Source organism: Anomaloglossus baeobatrachus, chromosome 1 (assembly GCF_048569485.1).
Source record: "Anomaloglossus baeobatrachus isolate aAnoBae1 chromosome 1, aAnoBae1.hap1, whole genome shotgun sequence".
Lineage (NCBI taxonomy): Eukaryota > Metazoa > Chordata > Amphibia > Anura > Aromobatidae > Anomaloglossus > Anomaloglossus baeobatrachus.
This window is the reverse complement of record NC_134353.1, coordinates 126,071,889-126,098,516: the sequence shown is the minus strand read 5'-3', so window position 1 is coordinate 126,098,516 and position 26,628 is coordinate 126,071,889. Positions and strand designations below refer to the sequence as shown.

The window sequence follows — 26,628 nt, the reverse complement described above, 5'->3', positions numbered from 1 at the left end:
ACACACACACACCCATCCAATCACACACACACACATATCCAATCACACACACACACCCCCATCCAATCACACACACACACATATCCAATCACACACACACACTTCCAATCATCCAAACACACACACTTCCAATCATCCAAACACACACACACACACACCCAAACACACACGCACCCCCAATCACACACCCACACACCCAAACACACACACACCCATCCATCCAATCACACATCCGATCACACACACCCATATCCAATCACACACACCCATATCCAATCACACACACCCATATCCAATCACACACACCCATATCCAATCACACACACCCATATCCAATCACACACACCCATATCCAATCACACACACCCATATCCAATCACACACACCCATATCCAATCACACACACCCATATCCAATCACACACACCCATATCCAATCACACACACCCATATCCAATCACACACACCCATATCCAATCACACACACCCATATCCAATCACACACACCCATATCCAATCACACACACTTCCAATCATCCAAACACACACACACATCCAACCACACACCCCCACATCCATTCACACACACCCAATCTCACACACACACCCAATCTCACACACACACACACACACACATCCAATATCACACACACACAAACACATCCCAGATCAAACACACACACAAACATCCAATCACACACACACACCCACCCACCCATCCAATCACACCCACCCAAACACACACACACCCACACAATCCAATCACACACATCCAATCTCACACACATCAATTCACACACAGACACACACATCCAATATCACACACACACACACACACACACACCCCAGATCAAACACACACACAAACAACCAAACACACAAACATCCAAACACACACACAAACATCCAAACACACACACAAACATCCATACACACACACAAACATCCAAACACACACACAATCCAAACACACACAATCCAAACACACACACACACACGATCAAACACCCCCCCGATCAAAAACACACATACATCCAATCACACACACACACACACACACACATCCATTCACACACACACACACACACACACACACATCCATTCACACACACTCAATCACACACACACCCATCCACACACACAGACATCCAATCACACACACACACCCATCCAATCAAACCCACACACATCCAATCACACACCCACCCATACACACACACACACACACACACACACACACACACACACACGTATACACACACACACACACACCCATTCACACACATCCAATCACACACACACACCCATTCACACACATCCAATCACACACACACACATCCATTCACACACACTCAATCACACACACACATCCAATCACACACCCACCCATACACACACACACACGTATACACACACACACACCCATTCACACACATCCAATCACACACACACACACCCATTCACACACATCCAATCACACACACACACACATCTCCAGACACACATAGGTGACCACACACACACACACACACACCCATTCACACACACCCATTCACACACACATCCATTCACACACACACACATCCATTCACACACACTCATTCACACACACATCCATACACACACACACATCCAATCACACCCCCACACCCACCCATCCAATCACAAACCCACACACATCCAATCACACACCCACCCATCCAATCACACACCCCCACACATCCATTCACACACACACACACATATCCATTCACACACACACATCCAAACACACACATCCAAACACACACAAATCACACACACACAAATCACACACACACATCCGAACACACACACATCCGAACACACACACACACACATCCGAACACACACACACACATCCGAACACACACACATCCGAAAACACACACACACATCCGAACACACACACACATCCGAACACACACACACATCCGAACACACACACACATCCGAACACACACACACATCCGAACACACACACACATCCGAACACACACACACATCCGAACACACACACACACCCGAACACACACACATCCGAACACACACACACATCCGAACACACACACATCCGAACACACACACATCCGAACACACATCCGAACACACACACACACATCTGAACACACACATCCGAACACACACACACACATCCAATCAATCACACACACATCCATTCAATCACACACACACATCATTCAATCACACACACACACATCCATTCAATCACACACACATCCATTCAATCACACACACATCCATTCAATCACACACACATCCATTCAATCACACACACACACATCCATTCTCACACACACACACACACCCATTCTGTCACACACACACCCATTCTGTCACACACACACACATCCATTCTGACACACACACACACAATCCATACACACACATCCATACACACACACACCCAATCACACACATCCATTCACACACAATCACACCTCCAGACACACAGGGGTGACCAAATACACACAATTAATCACACACACACATCCAAACACACACACACACATCCATACACACACACACACAAACATCCAATCACACACACGCACACCTCCAGACACACACAGGTGACCACATACACATCCAATCACACACACATCCAATCACACACACATACACACACACGTGACCACATACACACACACATCCGAACACACACACACACATCCGAACACACACACACACACACATCCGAACACACACACACATCCGAACACACACACACACACACACACATCCGATCACACACATCCATTCAATCACACACACATCCATTCAATCACACACACACATCCATACACACACACATCCATACACACACACATCCATACACACACACATCCATACACACACACACACATCCATACACACACATCCATACACACACACACACATCCATACACACACACACACATCCATACACACACACACATCCATACACACACACACACACACATCCATACACACACACACACACACATCCATACACACACACACACACATCCATACACACACACACACATCCATACACACACACACACACACACACACACAATCACACACACACACACACACACACACATCCATACACACACACACCCATACACACACCCAATCACACACACACATCCATACACACACACATCCATACACACACACACACATCCATACACACACACACACATCCATACACACACACACACATCCATACACACACACACATCCATACACACACACACACAATCACACACACACACACCCATACACACACCCACCCATACACACACCCATCCATTCACACACCCATCCATTCACACACACACACACACACATCCATTCACACACACATCCATACACACACACATCCATACACACACACATCCATACACACACACATCCATACACACACCCAATCACACACACACACATCCATTCACACACACACACACACACATCCATACACACACCCAATCACACACACACACATCCATTCACACACACACACATACATCCATACACACCCAATCACACACATCAACACACAATCACACCTCCAGACACACAGGGGTGACCAAATACACACATTTAATCACACACACACATCCAATCACACACACACACACACACACACACACACACACATCCATCCACACATCCATACATACACACATACACACATCCATACACACACACACACGCACACCTCCAGACACACACAGGTGACCACATACACATCCAATCACACACACACACACGGGTGACATACACACACACACATGCAATCACACACACACACACACCTCCAGACACACACGGGTGACCACATACACACACACATACATCCAATCACACACACACCCCCAACATACACACACACACACACATGCAATCACACACACACATGCAATCACACACACACACATGCAATCACACACACACACACACCTCCAGACACACGGGTGACCACATACACACCCCCAACATACACACCCCCAACATACACACACATGCAATCACACGCACCCATCCAATCACACACACACACATGCAATCTCACACGCACCCGAACACACACACACACCCGAACACACACACCCGAACACACACATCCGAACACACACATCCGAACACACACATCCATCCATCCACACACACATCCATTCACACATCCATTCACACACACACACATCCAAACACACACACCCACACACATCCAATATCTCACACACACACACACACACATCCCAGATCAAACACACACACAAACAACCAAACACACACACAAACATCCAAACACACACACAAACATCCAAACACACACAAACATCCAAACACACACACAAACATCCAAACACACACAAACATCCAAACACACACGATAAAACACCCCCCCGATCAAAAACACACATACATCCAATCACACACACACTCATCCAATCACACACACACTTCCAATCATCCAATCACACACACACTTCCAATCATCCAATCACACACACACACAAAACACACACACACACACACACACACACACACATCCATTCACACACACACACACACACACACACACACACATCCATTCACACACACACACCCACCCACACAAACACACATCCATTCACACACACACACCCACCCACACAAACACACATCCAATCACACACACACACCCATCCAAATCACACACACACACATCCAATCACACACCCACCCATACACACACACACACACACCCATTCACACACATCCAATCACACACACACATCCAGACACACATAGGTGACCACATACACACACACACCCATTCACACACATCCATTCACACACACACACATCCATTCACACACACTCAATCACACACACTCACACACACACACCCACCCAATCACTCACACATCCAATCACACACACACCCACCCAATCACACACCCATCCAATCACACACACACACCCATCCAATCACAAACCCACACCCATCCAATCACACACCCATCCAATCACACACCCATCCAATCACACACACACCCAATCACACACACACCCAATCACACACACACACACACATCTCCAGACACACATAGGTGACCACATACACACACACATTCACACACACACACACACACACACACCTCCAGACACACAGGTGACCACAAACACACACATCCAATCACACACACACACACACACATGCAATCACACACCCCCATTCACACACACACACACATATCCATTCACACACGGGTGACCACATACACCCATCCAATCACATACACACCCAATCACACACATCCATTCACAGACACACATCCATACACACACACACATCCGAACACACACACATCCGAACACACACACATCCGAACACACACACATCCGAACACACACACATCCGAACACACACACACACATCCGAACACACACACACACATCCGAACACACACACACACATCCGAACACACACACACACATCCGAACACACACACACATCCGAACACACACACACACACACATCCGAACACACACACACACACATCCGAACACACACACACACACATCCGAACACACACACACATCCGAACACACACACACACACATCCGAACACACACACACACACATCCGAACACACACACACATCCGAACACACATCCGAACACACACACACACACACATCCGAACACACACACACACATCTGAACACACACATCCGAACACACACACACATCTGAACACACACACATCCAATCAATCACACACATCCAATCACACACACACACACATCATTCAATCACACACACACACATCCATTCAATCACACACATCCATTCAATCACACACACATCCATTCAATCACACACACACACACACATCCATTCTCACACACACACACACACCCATTCTGTCACACACACACACATCCATTCTGACACACACACACAATCCATACACACACATCCATACACACACACACCCAATCACACACATCCATTCACACACAATCACACCTCCAGACACACAGGGGTGACCAAATACACACAATTAATCACACACACACATCCAATCACACACATGCACACCTCCAGACACACACAGGTGACCACATACACATCCAATCACACACACATCCAATCACACACACATACACACACACGTGACCACATACACACACACATCCGAACACACACACACACACACACACACACATCCGAACACACACACATCCGAACACACACACACATCCGAACACACACACACACACATCCATTCAATCACACACACATCCATTCAATCACACACACATCCATTCAATCACACACACACACATCCATTCAATCACACACACACACATCCATTCAATCACACACACACACATCCATTCAATCACACACACACACATCCATTCAATCACACACACACACATCCATTCAATCACACACACACACATCCATTCAATCACACACACACACATCCATTCAATCACACACACACACATCCATTCAATCACACACACACACATCCATTCAATCACACACACACACATCCATTCAATCACACACACACACATCCATACACACACACACATCCATACACACACACACATCCATACACACACACATCCATACACACACACACATCCATACACACACACACATCCATACACACACACACACACACACACACACACACACACATACACACACACACCCATACACACACACACCCATACACACACACACACCCATACACACACACACCCATACACACACCCAAATCCATTCACACACACACACACATCCATACACACACACATCCATACACACACACATCCATACACACACCCAATCACACACACACACATCCATTCACACACACACACACACACACATCCATACACACACCCAATCACACACACACACATCCATTCACACACACACATACATCCATACACACCCAATCACACACATCAACACACAATCACACCTCCAGACACACAGGGGTGACCAAATACACACATTTAATCACACACACACATCCAATCACACACACACACACACACACATCCATCCACACATCCATACATACACACACACATACACACATCCATACACACACACACGCACACCTCCAGACACACACAGGTGACCACATACACATCCAATCACACACACACACACACACACACGGGTGACATACACACACACACACATGCAATCACACACACACACCTCCAGACACACACGGGTGACCACATACACACACACATACATCCAATCACACACACCCCCCAACATACACACACACACACACACATGCAATCACACACACACCCCCAACATACACACACACATGCAATCACACACACACATGCAATCAATCACACACATGCAATCAATCACACACACACATGCAATCACACACACACACACACACACACACCTCCAGACACACGGGTGACCACATACACACCCCCAACATACACACCCCCAACATACACACACATGCAATCACACGCACCCATCCAATCACACACACACACACACACATGCAATCTCACACGCACCCGAACACACACACCCGAACACACACACACACGAACACACACATCCGAACACACACACACATCCATTCATCCACACACACATCCATTCACACACACACACACACACACACACACATCCCAGATCAAACACACACACAAACAACCAAACACACAAACATCCAAACACACACACAAACATCCAAACACACACACAAACATCCAAACACACACACAAACATCCAAACACACACACAAACATCCAAACACACACACAAACATCCAAACACACACAATCCAAACACACACAATCCAAACACACACACACACACACGATAAAACACCCCCCCGATCAAAAACACATACATCCAATCACACACACACTCATCCAATCACACACACACTTCCAATCATCCAATCACACACACACACACACACACCCCCAAAACACACACACACACACACATCCATTCACACACACACACACATCCATTCACACACACACACCCACCCACACAAACACACATCCAATCACACACACATCCAATCACACACACACACACGTATACACACACACACACCCATTCACACACATCCAATCACACACACACATCCAATCACACACACACATCCAATCACACACACACACACACACATCTCCAGACACACATAGGTGACCACATACACACACACACACCCATTCACACACATCCATTCACACACACATCCATTCACACACACTCAATCACCCAATCACTCACACATCCAATCACACACACACACCCAATCACACACACATCCAATCACACACACACACCCATCCAATCACAAACCCACACACATCCAATCACACACACATCCAATCACACACACATCCAATCACACACACATCCAATCACACACACATCCAATCACACACACACACACACACACACACATCTCCAGACACACATAGGTGACCACATACACACACACACACACACACACACACACCCAATCACACACACACACCTCCAGACACACACAGGTGACCACAAACACACACATCCAATCACACACACAATCACACACCCCCATTCACACACACACACACACACACACATATCCATTCACACACGGGTGACCACATACACCCATCCAATCACATACACACCCAATCACACACATCCATTCACAGACACACATCCACACACACACATCCAATCACACACAATCCAATTACACACACACAATCCAATTACACACACATCCAATCTCACACACATCCAATCTCACACACATCCATCCAATCACACACACATCCATCCAATCACACACACACACACACACACACACACCCATCCAATCACACACACCCACACACCCATCCAATCACACCCACACACCCACACCCATCCAATCACACACACACACACACATCCACACACACACACATCCACACATCCAATCACACACACACACACCCAATCACACACACATCCAATCACACACACAATCACACACACATACATCCATACACACACACACACACACATTCTGACACACACACAATCCATACACACACATTCACATCCACACACACACATCCAATCACACACCCCCATACACACACACCCAATCACACACACACACACACACACATCCATACACACAATCACACATCCAATCACACAAATACACACCCAATCACACACACACACCCAATCACACACACACATCCATACACACACACACCCATTCTGACACACACAATCCATACACACACCCATTCACACACATCCACACACACACACACACACACACACATCCCCATTCACACACACACACACACACATCCAGGTGACCACACACACACACACACATCCAATCACACACACATCCAATCACACACACAGGTGACCATATACACACACATCCAATCACACACACACACACATCCCCATTCACACACACACACACACACACACACACATCCATTCACACACACGCACGCGCAATCACACACACACACCTCCAGACACACACGGGTGACTACATACACACACACATACATCCAAATCACACACACACACCCCCAACATACACACACACATGCAATCACACACACACCCCCAACATACACACACACACATGCAATCACAAACACACACACCCACACAAACACCCCCAAACACACAAACACACTCACACACACCCCCCCGAACACACACACACACACACCCGAACACACACACACACACACACACACATCCGAACACACACACACACATCCATTCACACACACACACATCCATTCACACACACACACACACATCCAAACACACACACATCATCACACACACATCATCACACACACATCATCACACACACATCCATTCACACACACACATCCATTCACACACACATCCATTCACACACACATCCATTCACACACACACACACACACACATCCATTCACACACACATCTATTCACACACACATCCAAACACACATCCAAACACACACGCATCCAAACACACACAATCACACACACAATCACACACATCCAAACACACACACACACACACACATCCAAACACACACATCCGAACACACACACACATCCGAACACACACACACATCCGAACACACACGCACATCCGAACACACACACACACATCCGAACACACACACACACATCCGAACACACACACACACATCCGAACACACACACACATCCGAACACACAAACATCATCACACACATCCAATCACACACACACACACACACACACACACACACAGGTGACCACATACACACACACACATCCAATCACACACACATGCATTCACACACACATCCCCATTCACACACAATCACACCTCCAGACACACAGGGGTGACCACATACACACATCCAATCACACACACACACCCACCCATTCATTCACACACACATCCATTCACACACACACCCATTCACATCCAATCACACACACGCACACCTCCAGACACACACACACACACACCCATTCACACACACACCCATTCACATCCAATCACACACACGCACACCTCCAGACACACACACACACACACACACACACACACACACATCCAATCACACACACACACACACACACACCCAATCACACATCCAATCACACACACACACACACCCCCAACATACACACACATATGCAATCACACAAACATGCAAACACACACACACACATCCATTCACACACACACCCGAACACACACACCCACACACCCGAACACACACACCCGAACACACACACACATCCGAACACACACACACACACACACATACACACACCCGAACACACACACCCACACACCCGAACACACACACACATCCGAACACACACACACATCCGAACACACACACATCCGAACACACACACACACACACACACATACACACATCCGAACACACACACACACACACATCCGAACACACACACACATCCGAACACACACACACACACACATCCGAACACACACACACACACACATCCGAACACACACACACACACACACACACACACATCCGAACACACACACACACACACACCCGAACACACACACACACACATCCGAACACACACACACACATCCGAACACACACACACACACACACATCCGAACACACACACACACATCCGAACACACACACACACACACATCCGAACACACACACACACACATCCGAACACACACACACACACATCCGAACACACACACACACACATCCGAACACACACACACACACAGCCGAACACACACACACACACATCCGAACACACACACACACATCCGAACACACACACACACATCCGAACACACACACACACATCCGAACACACACACACACATCCGAACACACACACACACATCCGAACACACACACACACATCCGAACACACACACATCCGAACACACACACATCCGAACACACACACATCCGAACACACACACATCCGAACACACACACATCCGAACACACACACATCCGAACACACACACATCCGAACACACACACATCCGAACACACACACACACATCCGAACACACACACACACATCCGAACACACACACACATCCGAACACACACACATCCGAACACACACACATCCGAACACACACACATCCGAACACACACACCCGAACACACACACCCGAACACACACCCGAACACACACACAATCACATCACACACACATCCAATCACACACACACATCCACATCACACACACACAATCACATCACACACACACAATCACATCACACACACACAATCACATCACACACACATCCAATCACACACACACATCCAATCACACACACACATCCAATCACACACACACATCCAATCACACACACACATCCAATCACACACACATCCAATCACACACACACACATCCAATCACACACACACATCCAATCACACACACATCCAATCACACACACATCCATCCAATCACACACACACATCATTCAATCACACACACACACACACACACACACACATCCATTCAATCACACACACATCCATCCAATCACACACACACACACACACATCCATACACACACACACACACACATCCATACACACACACACACATCCATTCACACACACACACATCCATACACACACACACACACACACACACACACACACACATCCATTCACACACACACACACACACACACACACACCCATTCTGTCACACACACACACATCCATTCTGACACACACACACACACACAATCCATACACACACACCCAATCACACACAATCACACCTCCAGACACACAGGGGTGACCAAATACACACAATTAATCACACACACACATCCAATCACACACACACACATCCATCCACACATCCATACACACACACACACACACACATCCATTCAATCAATCACACACACATCCATTCAATCACACACACATCCATTCTGTCACACACACACACACACACATCCATTCTGACACACACACACAATCCATACACACACATCCATACACACACACACACACACCCAATCACACACATCCATTCACACACAATCACACCTCCAGACACACAGGGGTGACCAAATACACACAATTAATCACACACACACATCCAATCACACACACACACACATCCATCCACACATCCATTCACACACACACATCCATTCACACAAACACATCCATTCACACAAACACATCCATTCACACACACGCACACCTCCAGACACACACAGGTGACCACATACACACACACATCCGAACACACACACACACACACATCCGAACACACACACACACACATCTGAACACACATCCGAACACACACACACACATCCGAACACACACACACACATCCGAACACACACACACACATCCGAACACACACACACACATCCGAACACACACACACATCCGAACACACATCCGAACACACATACATCCGAACACACACACACACATCCAATCACACACACACATCCAATCACACACACACATCCACACACACACACATCCATTCAATCACACACACATCCATTCAATCACACACACATCCATTCAATCACACACACAATCACACACCCAATCACACACACATCCATACACACACACACATCCATACACACACATCCATACACACACACACACACACACACACCCATTCTGACACACACACAATCCATACACACACATCCATACACACACCCAATCACACACATCCATTCACACACAATCACACCTCCAGACACACAGGGGTGACCAAATACACACATTTAATCTCACACACACATCCAATCACACACACACACACATCCATCCACACATCCATACATACACACACACACACACACATACACACATCCAGACACACACAGGTGACCACATACACATCCAATCACACACACACACGGGTGACATACACACACACACGCAATCACACACACACACATCCAATCACACACACACACACACACACCTCCAGACACACACGGGTGACCACATACACACACACATACATCCAATCACACACCCCCCCAACATACACACACACATGCAATCACACACACACCCCCAACATACACACACACATGCAATCACACACACACATGCAATCACACACACACACATCCGAACACACACACACACACCCGAACACACACATCCGAACACACACACACACCCATTCTCACACACACATCCGAACACACACACACACATCCATACAAACACCCAATCACACACAGACACACACATCCATTCACACACACACACATCCAATCACACACACATCCAATCACACACACACATCCAATCACACACACACACACACACACACACACACACACATCCAATCACACACACACATCCAATCACACACACACATCCAATCACACACACACATCCAATCACACACACACATCCATTCAAACACACACACACACACATCCATTCAAACACACACACATCCATTCAATCACACACACACCCATAATCACACCCATAATCACACCCATAATCACACACATCCACACACAATCACACCTCCAGACACACAGGGGTGACCAAATACACACACACACACACACATCCAATCACACACACACACCCCCAACATACACACGCACCCGAACACACACACACACGCGTCCGAACACACACACGCGTCCGAACACACACACACGCGTCCGAACACACACACACGCGTCCGAACACACACACACACCCACACACACCCACCTGAACACACCCACACACACCCACCTGAACACACCCACACACACATCCGAACACCCACACACATCCGAACACCCACACACATCCGAACACCCACACACACATCCGAACACACACACACACCCATCCGAACACACACACACACCCATTCTCACACACACATCCGAACACACACACACACATCCATACACACACCCAATCACACACAGACACACACATCCATTCACACACATCCAATCACACACACACACATCCAATCACACACACACACACACATCCAATCACACACACAATCACACACACATCCAATCAAATCACACACACACATCCAATCACACACACACACACACACAGATCCATTCAATCACACACACATCCATTCAAACACACACACATCCATTCAATCACACACACATCCATTCAATCACACACACACATCCATTCAATCACACACACACATCCATTCAATCACACACACACACCCATACACACAGCCATACACACACATCCATACACACCCAATCACACACAATCACACACATCCATTCACACACAATCACACCTCCAGACACACAGGGGTGACCAAATACACATACACACATCCAATCACACACACACACACACACCCAACATACACACAGACACATGCAATCACAATCACACACACATCCTTTCATACACACCCATTCACACATCCAATCACACACACACACACACGGGTGACCACATACACACACACATACATCCAATCACACACACACACACCCCCAACATTCACACACCCATGCAATCACACACGCGTCCGAACACACACGCGTCCGAACACACACGCGTCCGAACACACACGCGTCCGAACACACACGCGTCCGAACACACACGCGTCCGAACACCCACCCGAACACACCCACACACCCACCCGAACACACCCACACATCCGAACACACCCACACATCCGAACACACCCACACATCCGAACACACCCACACACACACATCCGAACACACACACACATCCGAACACACCCACACACACACACATCCGAACACACACACACATCCGAACACACCCACACACACATCCGAACACACACACACACACACATCCGAACACACACACACACACATCCGAACACACACACACACACATCCGAACACACACACACACACATCCGAACACACACACACACACACATCCGAACACACACACACACACCCGAACACACACACACACACATCCGAACACACACACACACACATCCACACACACACACACATCCGAACACACACACACATCCGAACACACACACACATCCGAACACACACACACATCCGAACACACGCACACATCCGAACACACGCACACACACATCCGAACACACGCACACATCCGAACACACGCACACACACATCCGAACACACGCACACACACATCCGATCACACGCACACACACATCCGATCACACGCACACACACATCCGATCGCACGCACAGACATCCGATCGCACGCACACACACATCCGATCGCACACACACATCCGAACACACACACACATCCAAACACACACACACACATCCAAACACACACACACACACATCCGAACACACACACACACATCCGAACACACACACACACACACACATCCGAACACACACACACATCCGAACACACACACACACACACACACCCGAACACACACACACACATCCGAACACACACACACACATCCGAACACACACACACACATCCGAACACACACACACACACACACATCCGAACACACACACACACATCCGAACACACACACACACACACACACCCGAACACACACACACACATCCGAACACACACACACACATCCGAACACACACACACACACACACACACACACACACACATCCGAACACACACACACACACACACACACACATCCGAACACACACACACATCCGAACACACACACACACACACACACACACACACACACCCGAACACACACACACACACATCCGAACACACACACACACACACACACACACACACACACACACATACACACACATCCGAACACACACACACACACACACACATCCGAACACACACACACACATCCGAACACACACACACATCCGAACACACACACACATCCGAACACACACACACACACACACACACACACATCCGATCACACACACCAGATCACACACACCAGATCACACAAATGCAATCTCACACACACACCAGATCGCACACACATCCAATCTCACACACACACATCCGATCACAACACACACACACACACACACACACCAGATAACACACACACACACACACACACACATCAGATCACATACACACATCAGATCACATACACACACACACACACACACACACACACACACATCAGATCACATACACACACACACACATCAGATCACATACACACACACACTTCTCACTGGCAGAATCCTGAGAGGCAGTACAGTGGAGCACAAGGACCTGCCGCAACAGGACCTACGGACACGCGTGACTTCCTTCCATGATTCCCTGCGGCCGAAAGGGCTGGATGTGATGTCATGTCTGCGTGCGTGTGTGTGTGATCTGCTGTGTGCGCGTGTCAGCCAGCAGCAGGGGAGGATGGCGTGCAGCACCCGCCGGAGATCACAGGGAGGACCTGGGAGTCACGCAGACGTCCGGGTCTGGTAAGTATGAGTCTCCTGGGAAGTTGGGGGTCTGTTTTTTGGGGGGGTAAACTTACCCCCCCAACCTTGTTTCTCCAGGCATAAGACCTCCTCCAAAAATAAGCCCTAATGCTTTTTCGGGGGGCAAAAAAAAAAAAAAAAAAAAAAAAATACAAGACTGTTATTTTTGGAAAAACACAGTATCTATGCCAGCGATGGCACATTGTCATTACTTTACGACTAGTGCCAGGGATCATCAATCTCAAACGGCTCAGCTACAACTCCCAACATGTCTGAACAGCAGCCATCGCTGCCGAGGAATTTTACAACACCTGGAGAGCCAGAGGTTGCTGATTCACATCATGTTTGGTGGGGGCTGCTGAGAATGAAGGACACACACAGCTGGATTAGGCCACCCCCATTTTATTTCCCTGCACATCACCACTCTCGGGCACCTGTCCGTGCAGAGAACTGTGGCCAACCCCATTTTCAATGTATAAGGGTTAGGTGCAATAGTTTTGATTAGCTCATAAATTGTGTAAGGCGACACAAGCGGTGCCCCATTCAGTACAGACTCCCCAAACCCCCCTCTATATCGGACCTGTCGTACCCCGCAGACATCTTTATATAGTTACTCACCTGTGCTACTCGGCAGAACCAGCTGCCTCACAACCGGAGGTCTCCCAAGGGTGGAGGAGGGTGAGCTAAGCCCACTGTTATAGGGGCTCCCACTGGGATTTGGGTTGTAAGGGTTGGAGTAGCTGGAAGGGCTGTAGGGAATGCTGTACATATTCTGCCTCTTGCTGGCTGGAAGACAAAATATTCAACAAAGTTAAGATACACGTGACTATACATACGAAGGGATTCTACAAAACCAGTCTTAGGGTGAAATGGGATCTTTCTCCCTCTTATACACCTGGGCACCTAATCACTCATACAGACCCCAACGCAGGAAACACACTGCAGCTCATGTATTAGAGGGACCCCATCCTCAGAATTATGCTACCCGAACCACAAGCCGCATCAACCAGACAGACTGACTGCATGGTCGCAGGCAGATATTTAAGAACAGTGGTGTTTCAGAGATCACATACTTTGAAAAGTTGGCCAGTGACTACTTGTCTCAGCTGAGTAGTCTGAGGCAGGTCCCAGGCAGCTTCACCCCGCACTTCACCACTTGACTTACAGGGAGAGACCTATCAAAAGGATCAGAACAAAGGAGAAACTTGCCGGAGATCCACCTCGGACTACTCAGCTGAGACAAATAGCCAACGGCCGGCTAAGTCATTCCTGGCTACTATTGCACAGCTCAGCTGGTGTCCGATACATGAATCTGATAAACTGTTGCCTTCAGGAAACATATCATTAGGGGGAACCTATCAACTTACCCAGGCCCCCCAAATTGCTACCATGTATTGATACCTTTAGATATTACCAAACAAGCCCCTATTTGTAAATTATAGCTTTCTCAATATGCCTAAAATATACTTTATAGCAGTGGTTGCGATATGCTACTTAGTGGGTGACTAGTCATCAGGATGTTTTTGTAAACTGATCTTGCCACTAATTAGGTTATCAAGCCCTTGTGGATATGGGCGATATGATTTGCAAGAGCGATGTTGCCACCAACTCTATGCAAATCTCTGCCTCCCTGGCAATGCGCAGTGGGCTGGGTGCACAATCCCCGGCTTCACCGACGCCCTGCGCACATCCACGGAGGCAGCAGTGGCACAAGACTTAGCCAGCCAATGTAGAACCGCAACAATATCTGTACAGATTTTGCAACTTATATCCTGCATCTTCATCAATTTTCCCCTCTGTACCCTCTCAATTTGTAATGGACTCTGCAGTTAGTCCCTTCCCAACAGCTCAATGATCTCTCTCATACACAGCACAGAGGGATTTCTGCTCTTTATGACTTCGTTATTTCACAGACAGATGCAGCAGCGGCATGGAGAGCATAATACAGCAGTCATGAGAGGTGTATCTAGCGCTGTAATAAGGCAAAAGATTTGTCAGAAAGCGGAGCGCGATCTTTCTGTCTACCTCTGCCTGTTTCTTCACCCTGCTCCTTACTCCTCCCCTCTCCATGGAGTATAATAGCAGTTGTAGCCGGATACCCTACTGTTCCAGCAGGGAGATATAGATATATATTTATTACACACACATAGATATTTGATTAAATATATATTTCATCGATTAATTTGAATGAATTTGCGGGGCCACGTCTACTCCTCTAGGCCCAGAATGGTTTTCAAAGAATTGCTGGAGCCCGTGTTGTAGCACAAAAAAAAAAAAAAGTTTCCAAATTTTTGGCACAACTGCATCTTCCTCAAAAACTTTTCACTTTTTTGTCAACAGAAAACTGGTGGAAAATATTTGATGAATTGGCCCCTTAAGGCTGAGGCCACACAGACATTTGTGCCAGTGCTCACATTACACTTGGCACACACTGGCAGCACAGCGGGAGCAGAGTGTCATGCGACTGTGGTCCAATCGTGTGATCAGACCACAGTTGCGGAGGGGGGGGGCAGCGCTGCAGAGGAGAGGGAGGGATTTATCTCCCTATCTCCTCTGTTACCGATGTAACGCGAGTGCAATGCAATGCCTCTCTCGCCCTATGGACTTGCATGAGAGCGAGTGGAACAGGATCACATTTCACCCGCAGCATGCTGCGACTGTTTTCTCAGACCAATTAGGGCTGAGAAAATAATCGCTCATGGGAGCGACCCCCACATTCCACTCGCACAGTTTTTCTTGCCGTGTGTCCTAGGCCTAAGATTTACACACAAATATAACTGTTTTTCCTTGTCTATTTTAGAATTATCTTCTATCCTTTTTTATATTTCATTATATAACAAGCTTGACTATAACATACAAAGAAATCACTATTGGAGAGATTTGGCTGAAGAGCAGCACGTACAAAATGTTCAATGTGCTTGTCTGGAAGACAATTTGTAAACAGATGGTATTCTCAGAGCCACGTAAAAAGCTGCTGAAATGAAGAAGTACAGACCATAAGACCCTGATCTATAAGCAGCGCCCGTCAGCCTTCACTCTGAAGACGGCTCCGGCTATCAGGCCATCTCAGGTCGCGGCAAATTTTCACAGCGCTGAATAAACTGACAGCAGCTGAAGAGAAGACGCTCAGCCGCAGACCGCTGTGTTATTTACAGGTAGAGAAATGCAGCATGAGATTATATATGAAGGCAGTCCATCTTTGAGAAGTCAGAGGCCATATGCCTGATCTCTCAGGGGGGGCTGATATTTATTGGGCACAAGATTGTATGAATAGGGCCTCATTCACACGTCAGAGTTTGACAATCTGTGTACAGGCTGCGATTTCTGCACCGGATGCTTCTATGGACCAGAACTGAAAACCTTGTCACATATGAGATGGCTGAAATTGGCTCAGGTAAACCGGTAACCAGTCCGAAAATCGCAATCCATGCATAGACTGTCCAATTCAGACACAAGAATGCAGCACAGTGACACCGGACATGGCACTCACCTGACATGGTTTGGTCCAGCCTGTGGATGAGGGACTTTCTTGCACTTTCCACATCAGGTGTGGGACTATCAAAGACTTGTCGACACCAGACCAACGGGCTCACTGATTTCTGTGAGGAGGATAGCCTTTTCTTTGGTGAGGTATACAACCTGTACATGAAAAGAAGGATATGCTCAAGATCACAAGTTATATATTCTGTATTTCAGCATTCGGCCAGGTTCTGTTGTCCATGTATCGCGATCTGTGCACAGACTACCATGCCCGGCCAGGGCTCTAGTGACTTGCAGTTGACCGCTGCCCACAGGCCTGTAAGGTCAGGAGACCTGCAGTTTGTACACAAAAGTGTGAGTATTGCCCAACATAGCAGAAAGAAAGTCACATAGATATGAAATAAACCTAACGCATACAAAAGGGATTCAAAAGATTTTAAGCTGTAACTCATAGTAAACCAAACAGGAGGCGCAGCACTGTGCAGGGAAAGCTTAGGAGGGGACGCAGTGCGTATCCAGAGCTGAACTCGATTCTTAGGAGAAAGTCCTGCAGATCAAACCCAACCAAAAAAGTAATGGTACATCATAGTGAGGCTTCATCCATTTACAAGAATGGTACACCCCTTTAAAAGGGAACCCGTCAGATGCAATGTGCACCACCCAGAACCATGGGCAGTTCTGGGTGCATATTTCTAATCCCTGCCTAACTGTCCCTGTATCTAGTAGCTTAGAATCATAGATTAGAGTTGGAATGGACCTCCTGGGTCATCTAGTCCAACCCCCTGCTCAAAGCAGGATTCACTAAATCATCCCAGACAGATGTCCGTCCAACCTCTTTTTAAAAAGACTTCCATTGAAGGAGAACTCACCACCTCTCGTGGCAGCCGGTTCCACTCGTTGATCACCCTCACTGTCAAAAAGTTTTTTTCTAATATCTAATCTGTGTCTCCTCCCCAGCAGTTTCATCCCATTGCTTCTATTCTTTCCTTGTGAAAATGAGAATAAAACTGATCCCTCTACATCGTGACAGCCTTTAAGATATTTGTAGACAGCTATTAAGTCTCCTCTCAGTCTTCTCTTTTGCAAGCTAAATAATCCTAAATCCTGTACCCGTTCCTCATAGGACATGGTTTGCAGACCAGTCACCATTCTGGTCACTCTTCTCTGAACTTGCTCCAGTTTGTTGATGCCTTTTTTAAAAATGTGGTGCCCAGAACTGGACACAATATTCCAGATGAGGTCTGACCAAAGAGGAGTAAAGGGGGATAATGACTTCACGTGATCTAGACTGTATGCTTCTGTTAATACATCCTAGAATTGTGTTTGCCTTTTTTGCTGCTGCATCACACTGTTGACTCATGTTCAGTCTGTGATCTATTAGTATACCCAAGTCTTTTTCACACATGCTGTTTGATAGCTCTATTCCTCCCATGCTGTATATGCTCTTTTCATTATTCTCGCCAAGATGTATGACTTTGCATTTCTCCCTATTAAAAACCATTCTATTAGTTGCTGCCTTACATAAAGAGATCTTTAGAAAAAGTATTTCTAAACATCTTTTTATCATATGCTAATGAGCGCAGTGATTAGTCGCAAGGGCATTAGTTCTCCTGGCTAGTCGGCCCGATTGGCATGTTAGTATGCCCCTGTGGGCGTGCCAACATGCTAATGAATGCCCAGCGTCAGAGGTATGGTCGTGCTCACCTCTGCTACAAACGCGCCCGACGCTTGATTTTGGCTCAGAGAGCACAATCAGAAGTCCCTGGACTTCCAGTCATGTGCACTATGAAGCCGGGTGTACACGTCCCGGCTTCAAACTGGTGCCGGGGATGCTCTGATCGTGCTCACAGAGCTGAAAACCAGCAGTGGCAGCAGAGGTGTCAGCGACCATTCCTCCGACGCGGTGCATTCATTAGCATATTATAAACAATCTGTAGAAAAACTTTTTCTAAAGATCTCTTTATCTATGCTAGTGTATACAGGGATGGTTAGGCAGGGATTAGCAATATGCACCCAGAACTGCTTGTGGTTCTGGGTGCATATTGGACCTGACAGGTTCCCTTTAACAGAGAGAAGTTCATTGTTCAGGACCCCCATATAATCCAGAGAGAACAGATACAAAACCCTGGAATATCTGACAGGTACACAAAATACACAGTCAGCCCATGGAGTTTCAGCAGCATCATAAAAAATTGTTTAAAAGAACCGAAGTCCTCAGTGGTTGATACCTTTTAATGGCTAACTGAAAAGATGGTAATAATAGCAAGCTTTCGAGATTACGCAGGTCTCTTCATCAGGCATGGTCTAACGTATCATATACACATTTCTTCTCTCCTGTGCGGTTACATCTCATTTCTGGGACGTCCCTCTGACCAAATTATCAAAAAAACACTGAAAGCAAAAGTGGTCTCCAGACACCGGGCATTAAACAAATGAAACTTCACATGACATCCAATGTGAAAGTTGAATTCTCAAATAGATATTTTTATGTCTAGAAGTCTTTGTGGTGTTACCTTTCATGTCTTATGTGTCATTGAGCATCAGACTTTACATTTAATATTCAGATTTTTACTTTGAACACAAAGTCCCAAACTAGAAGTACGAGCTACCAGGGTGCGCCTCCGACCAGAAGGGAATTGTCTGTGGTCACCACCCAAGCACAAGCTTTATTGCTTTGTTCTAGTTGAGACTTCTGACATTTTACCTTGTGATCAAGATTTATGAGATCCACATGTTGAAAACACTCAACACAAAACAGCAGCTCTACTATGAGTAACGGGCAGCGATCTGCGGCCTGACAGCCTGTGACGGGACGGATAGGGCCTCGGCCAGTGCTGGAGCCACTCATACAGAAGTGCTGAGCGGACGGACAACGCAAGGATGAAGCTGCTAATGCAACTCCTCTAAGGAAAAGCAGCGCTGTCCATTCTCATCTTTCTCAAGATCTGGAGTCATGTGAAATCACAGCCTGAAGCCTTCTGCTAACAAACTCCACAGATCGCATTATAAACAAGCCCCAGCTGACCCGTCGCCTCTTCAGAGTGGGATATACTCCCAGAGAACGCATTTTCACATTACAGACTAATTCTAAATAAACCGAATATTGAATGGAGCAGCTTTATTGTGTGGGGGATACAGGGTCTGCACAAAGGCAGCTAAGGCTGCTTTCACACTACGTTTTTTTTAACATGCGTCATGAACGTTTAACGCAAAAACGGATCCAGTGCAAATGCGTTTTCATTTCAATGCATTTGCAATGGACTCGCGTCAACATGCGTTCACCTGCGTTTGCGTGCGTTATCGTGAGGATCCAGCGACTTGCAGTTTTTTAACAGTTTTCAAAAACGCTACTTGTAGCGTTTTTGAGCTGAGTCCAAATACTGCAAATTGCTGGAACCTGACTATACTGCACGCAAACGTATGTGAACGCTGGCATGCTGATAGACAGGATCCTGCTTGCTCTACTGAGCATGCCCAGAAACCAGCCTGGCGTGATCAGTCTCTCTCCCCCTCCCTCTCTCTCCCCCGCCTGAGAGCGGCGGATGCTCATAACCAAGGTAAATATCGGGTAACCAAGCAAAGCGCTTCTTAGTTACCTGATGTTTACCTTGGTTATGTCTGCAGGGAGCCGGCTCCTAGCAGCTGCGGACGCTTGTAACCAAGGTAAATATCGCGTATTCAAGCAAAGCACTTCACTTAGTTACCCGATGTTTACCTTGGTTACAGCTTACCGCAGCTGTCAGATGCCGGCTCCCAGTCTCACGTTCAGTTCCCCTCCCTCCCGATCACATGACTCCAAAGCCCGCCCATAAACTTCAAGTGACAGGATCCTGCAAAATAACACGTTTGTATGCGTTTTTCTCTGCAAAAAAAACAGTTCATGACGCATGATAAAAAAAAACGTAGTGTGAAAGCAGCCTAATAGGGTCTGCACAGAGGCTGGTAGATTAGAGGCTTATGCTCCATGACTGATAGGATACCGCTCAGCCACAAGATAAGACCACCTGCCTTTCAGGGTTATTCTCATACTTCAACAATTTACTGCTTATTAAAACTTGCAAATTAGAGATCTGAACACTTTTACAGCTGGTTGCCTAGGAGACCGACCGCTGCTGGTTGGGATTGGGAGGTACCAGAGCTCAAACGATCCTGGCCAACTTAAAAATGGTGCTTGTAAGCTGAATAGAAAAAAAAGCTTGTAGACACTGGGCATGTCCTGCTTTCTAGCAGAGGTAGTCGGTCTCCAAGGCAACAGACTGACAGAGGTGGTAATCTCACAAAATTGCTTCTATTTACAGTCACTATCGAACAATAGCCATTTCTGAGCTGGGAATAACCCTTTAGTGTAAAGTTTAGACAAAAGCGTTAATTTGCATGTCCGTCATGTACAAACTTCCATACTAGCACAGTCTCTGCAAAACAGATGAGGCCAGCTGTTCACAACAGCTCCCAAATAAGTCAATAAGTCTTGTGCACTTATGGCCTCCGGGTTTTCCTTTCTTGGACCACGTATGCCAGTTACTAACCATTTCACCCCAAGCGCACCACACAAGACCTGTGGGTTTGGAGAATGTCTACAGTCCTCTCTCCAGCACAATTCGGACCTTGCCAACCTGGCTCACCTGGGCGATCGGTATACATTGCTCATATTCAGGTGATGTGGGGGACTGATATTCCCAACAACCCATGACACTAAACCCAACACTGCCACTGAAATCCATTTCAACAGGGCAATTATCAGAAGTGGCCGGCACAAGACCGCGGATTCAACGCCATGATAAATAACTGTAGAGATTTGCACTTTTCACGGTCATCACATTAGCAGTCATAGATGTGTCAGGAAATGACAGCGACCTTTTAATAATGTCGCCCCAATGCCCTGATAAACAAGGACACTCAGCCGAGCATGCAATGTTTAACTCCAACAGGAAAAAACATCCTGGCATTTACAAATCCAAGATACTAGATCCTTCTGTCCACCAAAGCCTGCAGCCAAGGAAGAGCAGCACTAACCCCTAAAGAGGGCTTTACACGCAGCAACATTGCTAGTGATGTCGCTCGTGAAAGCCCCCGCCGTTTCTGTGTCACAGGCAAATCGCTGCCCGTGTTGCACAATATCGCTAGTACCCGTCACACACACTTACCTTCCTAGCGACGTCGCTGTGGCCGGCGAACCGCCTCTTTTCTAAGGGGGCGGTGTGTGCGGCGTCACAGCGACGTCACACGGCAGGCGTCCAGTAGAAGAGGAGGGGCGGAGAGCAGCCCCATGAAGGTCACTCCCACTTCGTTGCTGGAGGACGCAGGTACGCTGCTCGTCGTTCCTGGGGTGTCACACGTAGCAATGTGTGCTGCCTCAGGAACGACGAACAACCGGCGTCCTGCCCGAGCAACGACATTTGGGAAATGGACGACGTGTCAACAATCAACGAATTGGTGAGTATTTTACATAGTTAGCGGTCGCTTGTACGTGTCACACGCAATGACGACGCTAACGAGGCCGGATGTGCGTCACGAATTCAGTGACCCCAACGACATCTCGTTAGCGATGTCGTTGCGTGTAACGGGGCCTTTACAGAAGGTATTGCCTGTGGCTCCCACCAAGACCTGCGTGCTGACCATGAAAAGGACCCCATTGCCTCCAAGGGGATTGGAAACCAACCAGCATGGAAGTATGTGATCTGGCCTCACTCTGCGAGGTTGTGTAGTTGACGGGGTTCAGAGTGAAGAAAGCCCCGGAATTTATGAGGAAGTTCAGGCTTAAAAGGAGTCAGTCAGCAGGTTTTTGCTACCTCATCTGAAAGCAGCATGATGTAGGAAAAGAGATCCTGAATCTAACGATGTATCACTTAGGGTTCCGTCTCACTAAACGACGTACCAGCGATTCCGACCACGATAAGACCTGGTCAGGATCGCTGGTGCGTCACAACATGGTCGCTGGTGAGCTGTCAATCAGGCATATCTCACCAGCGACCAGCGACTCTGCGCTTTGTAACCAGGGTAAATATCGGGTAACTAAGCAAAGCGCTTTGCTTGGTTACCAGATATTTACCCTGGTTACCAGCATACACTGCTTAGCGCTGGCTCCCTGCACAAGTGCTTTGCTTAGTTA

The 26,628-nt window shown here is 47.2% G+C and overlaps 1 protein-coding gene across 3 annotated transcripts in view; it reads right to left on the bottom strand.

Moving 5' to 3' along the window:
* SLAIN2 (SLAIN motif family member 2) overlaps positions 1-26,628 on the bottom strand; it is a 98,693-nt gene that overhangs the window by 44,932 nt on the left and 27,133 nt on the right. For all 3 annotated transcript variants that reach the window (XM_075347020.1, XM_075347021.1, XM_075347022.1), the window contains exons 2-3: positions 20,530-20,678; positions 17,658-17,825 (exon numbers count right to left, since the gene is read on the bottom strand). In XM_075347020.1, coding sequence (XP_075203135.1) covers positions 17,658-17,825; positions 20,530-20,678 — 317 coding nt within the window. The remainder of the gene's footprint in view (positions 1-17,657; positions 17,826-20,529; positions 20,679-26,628) is intronic.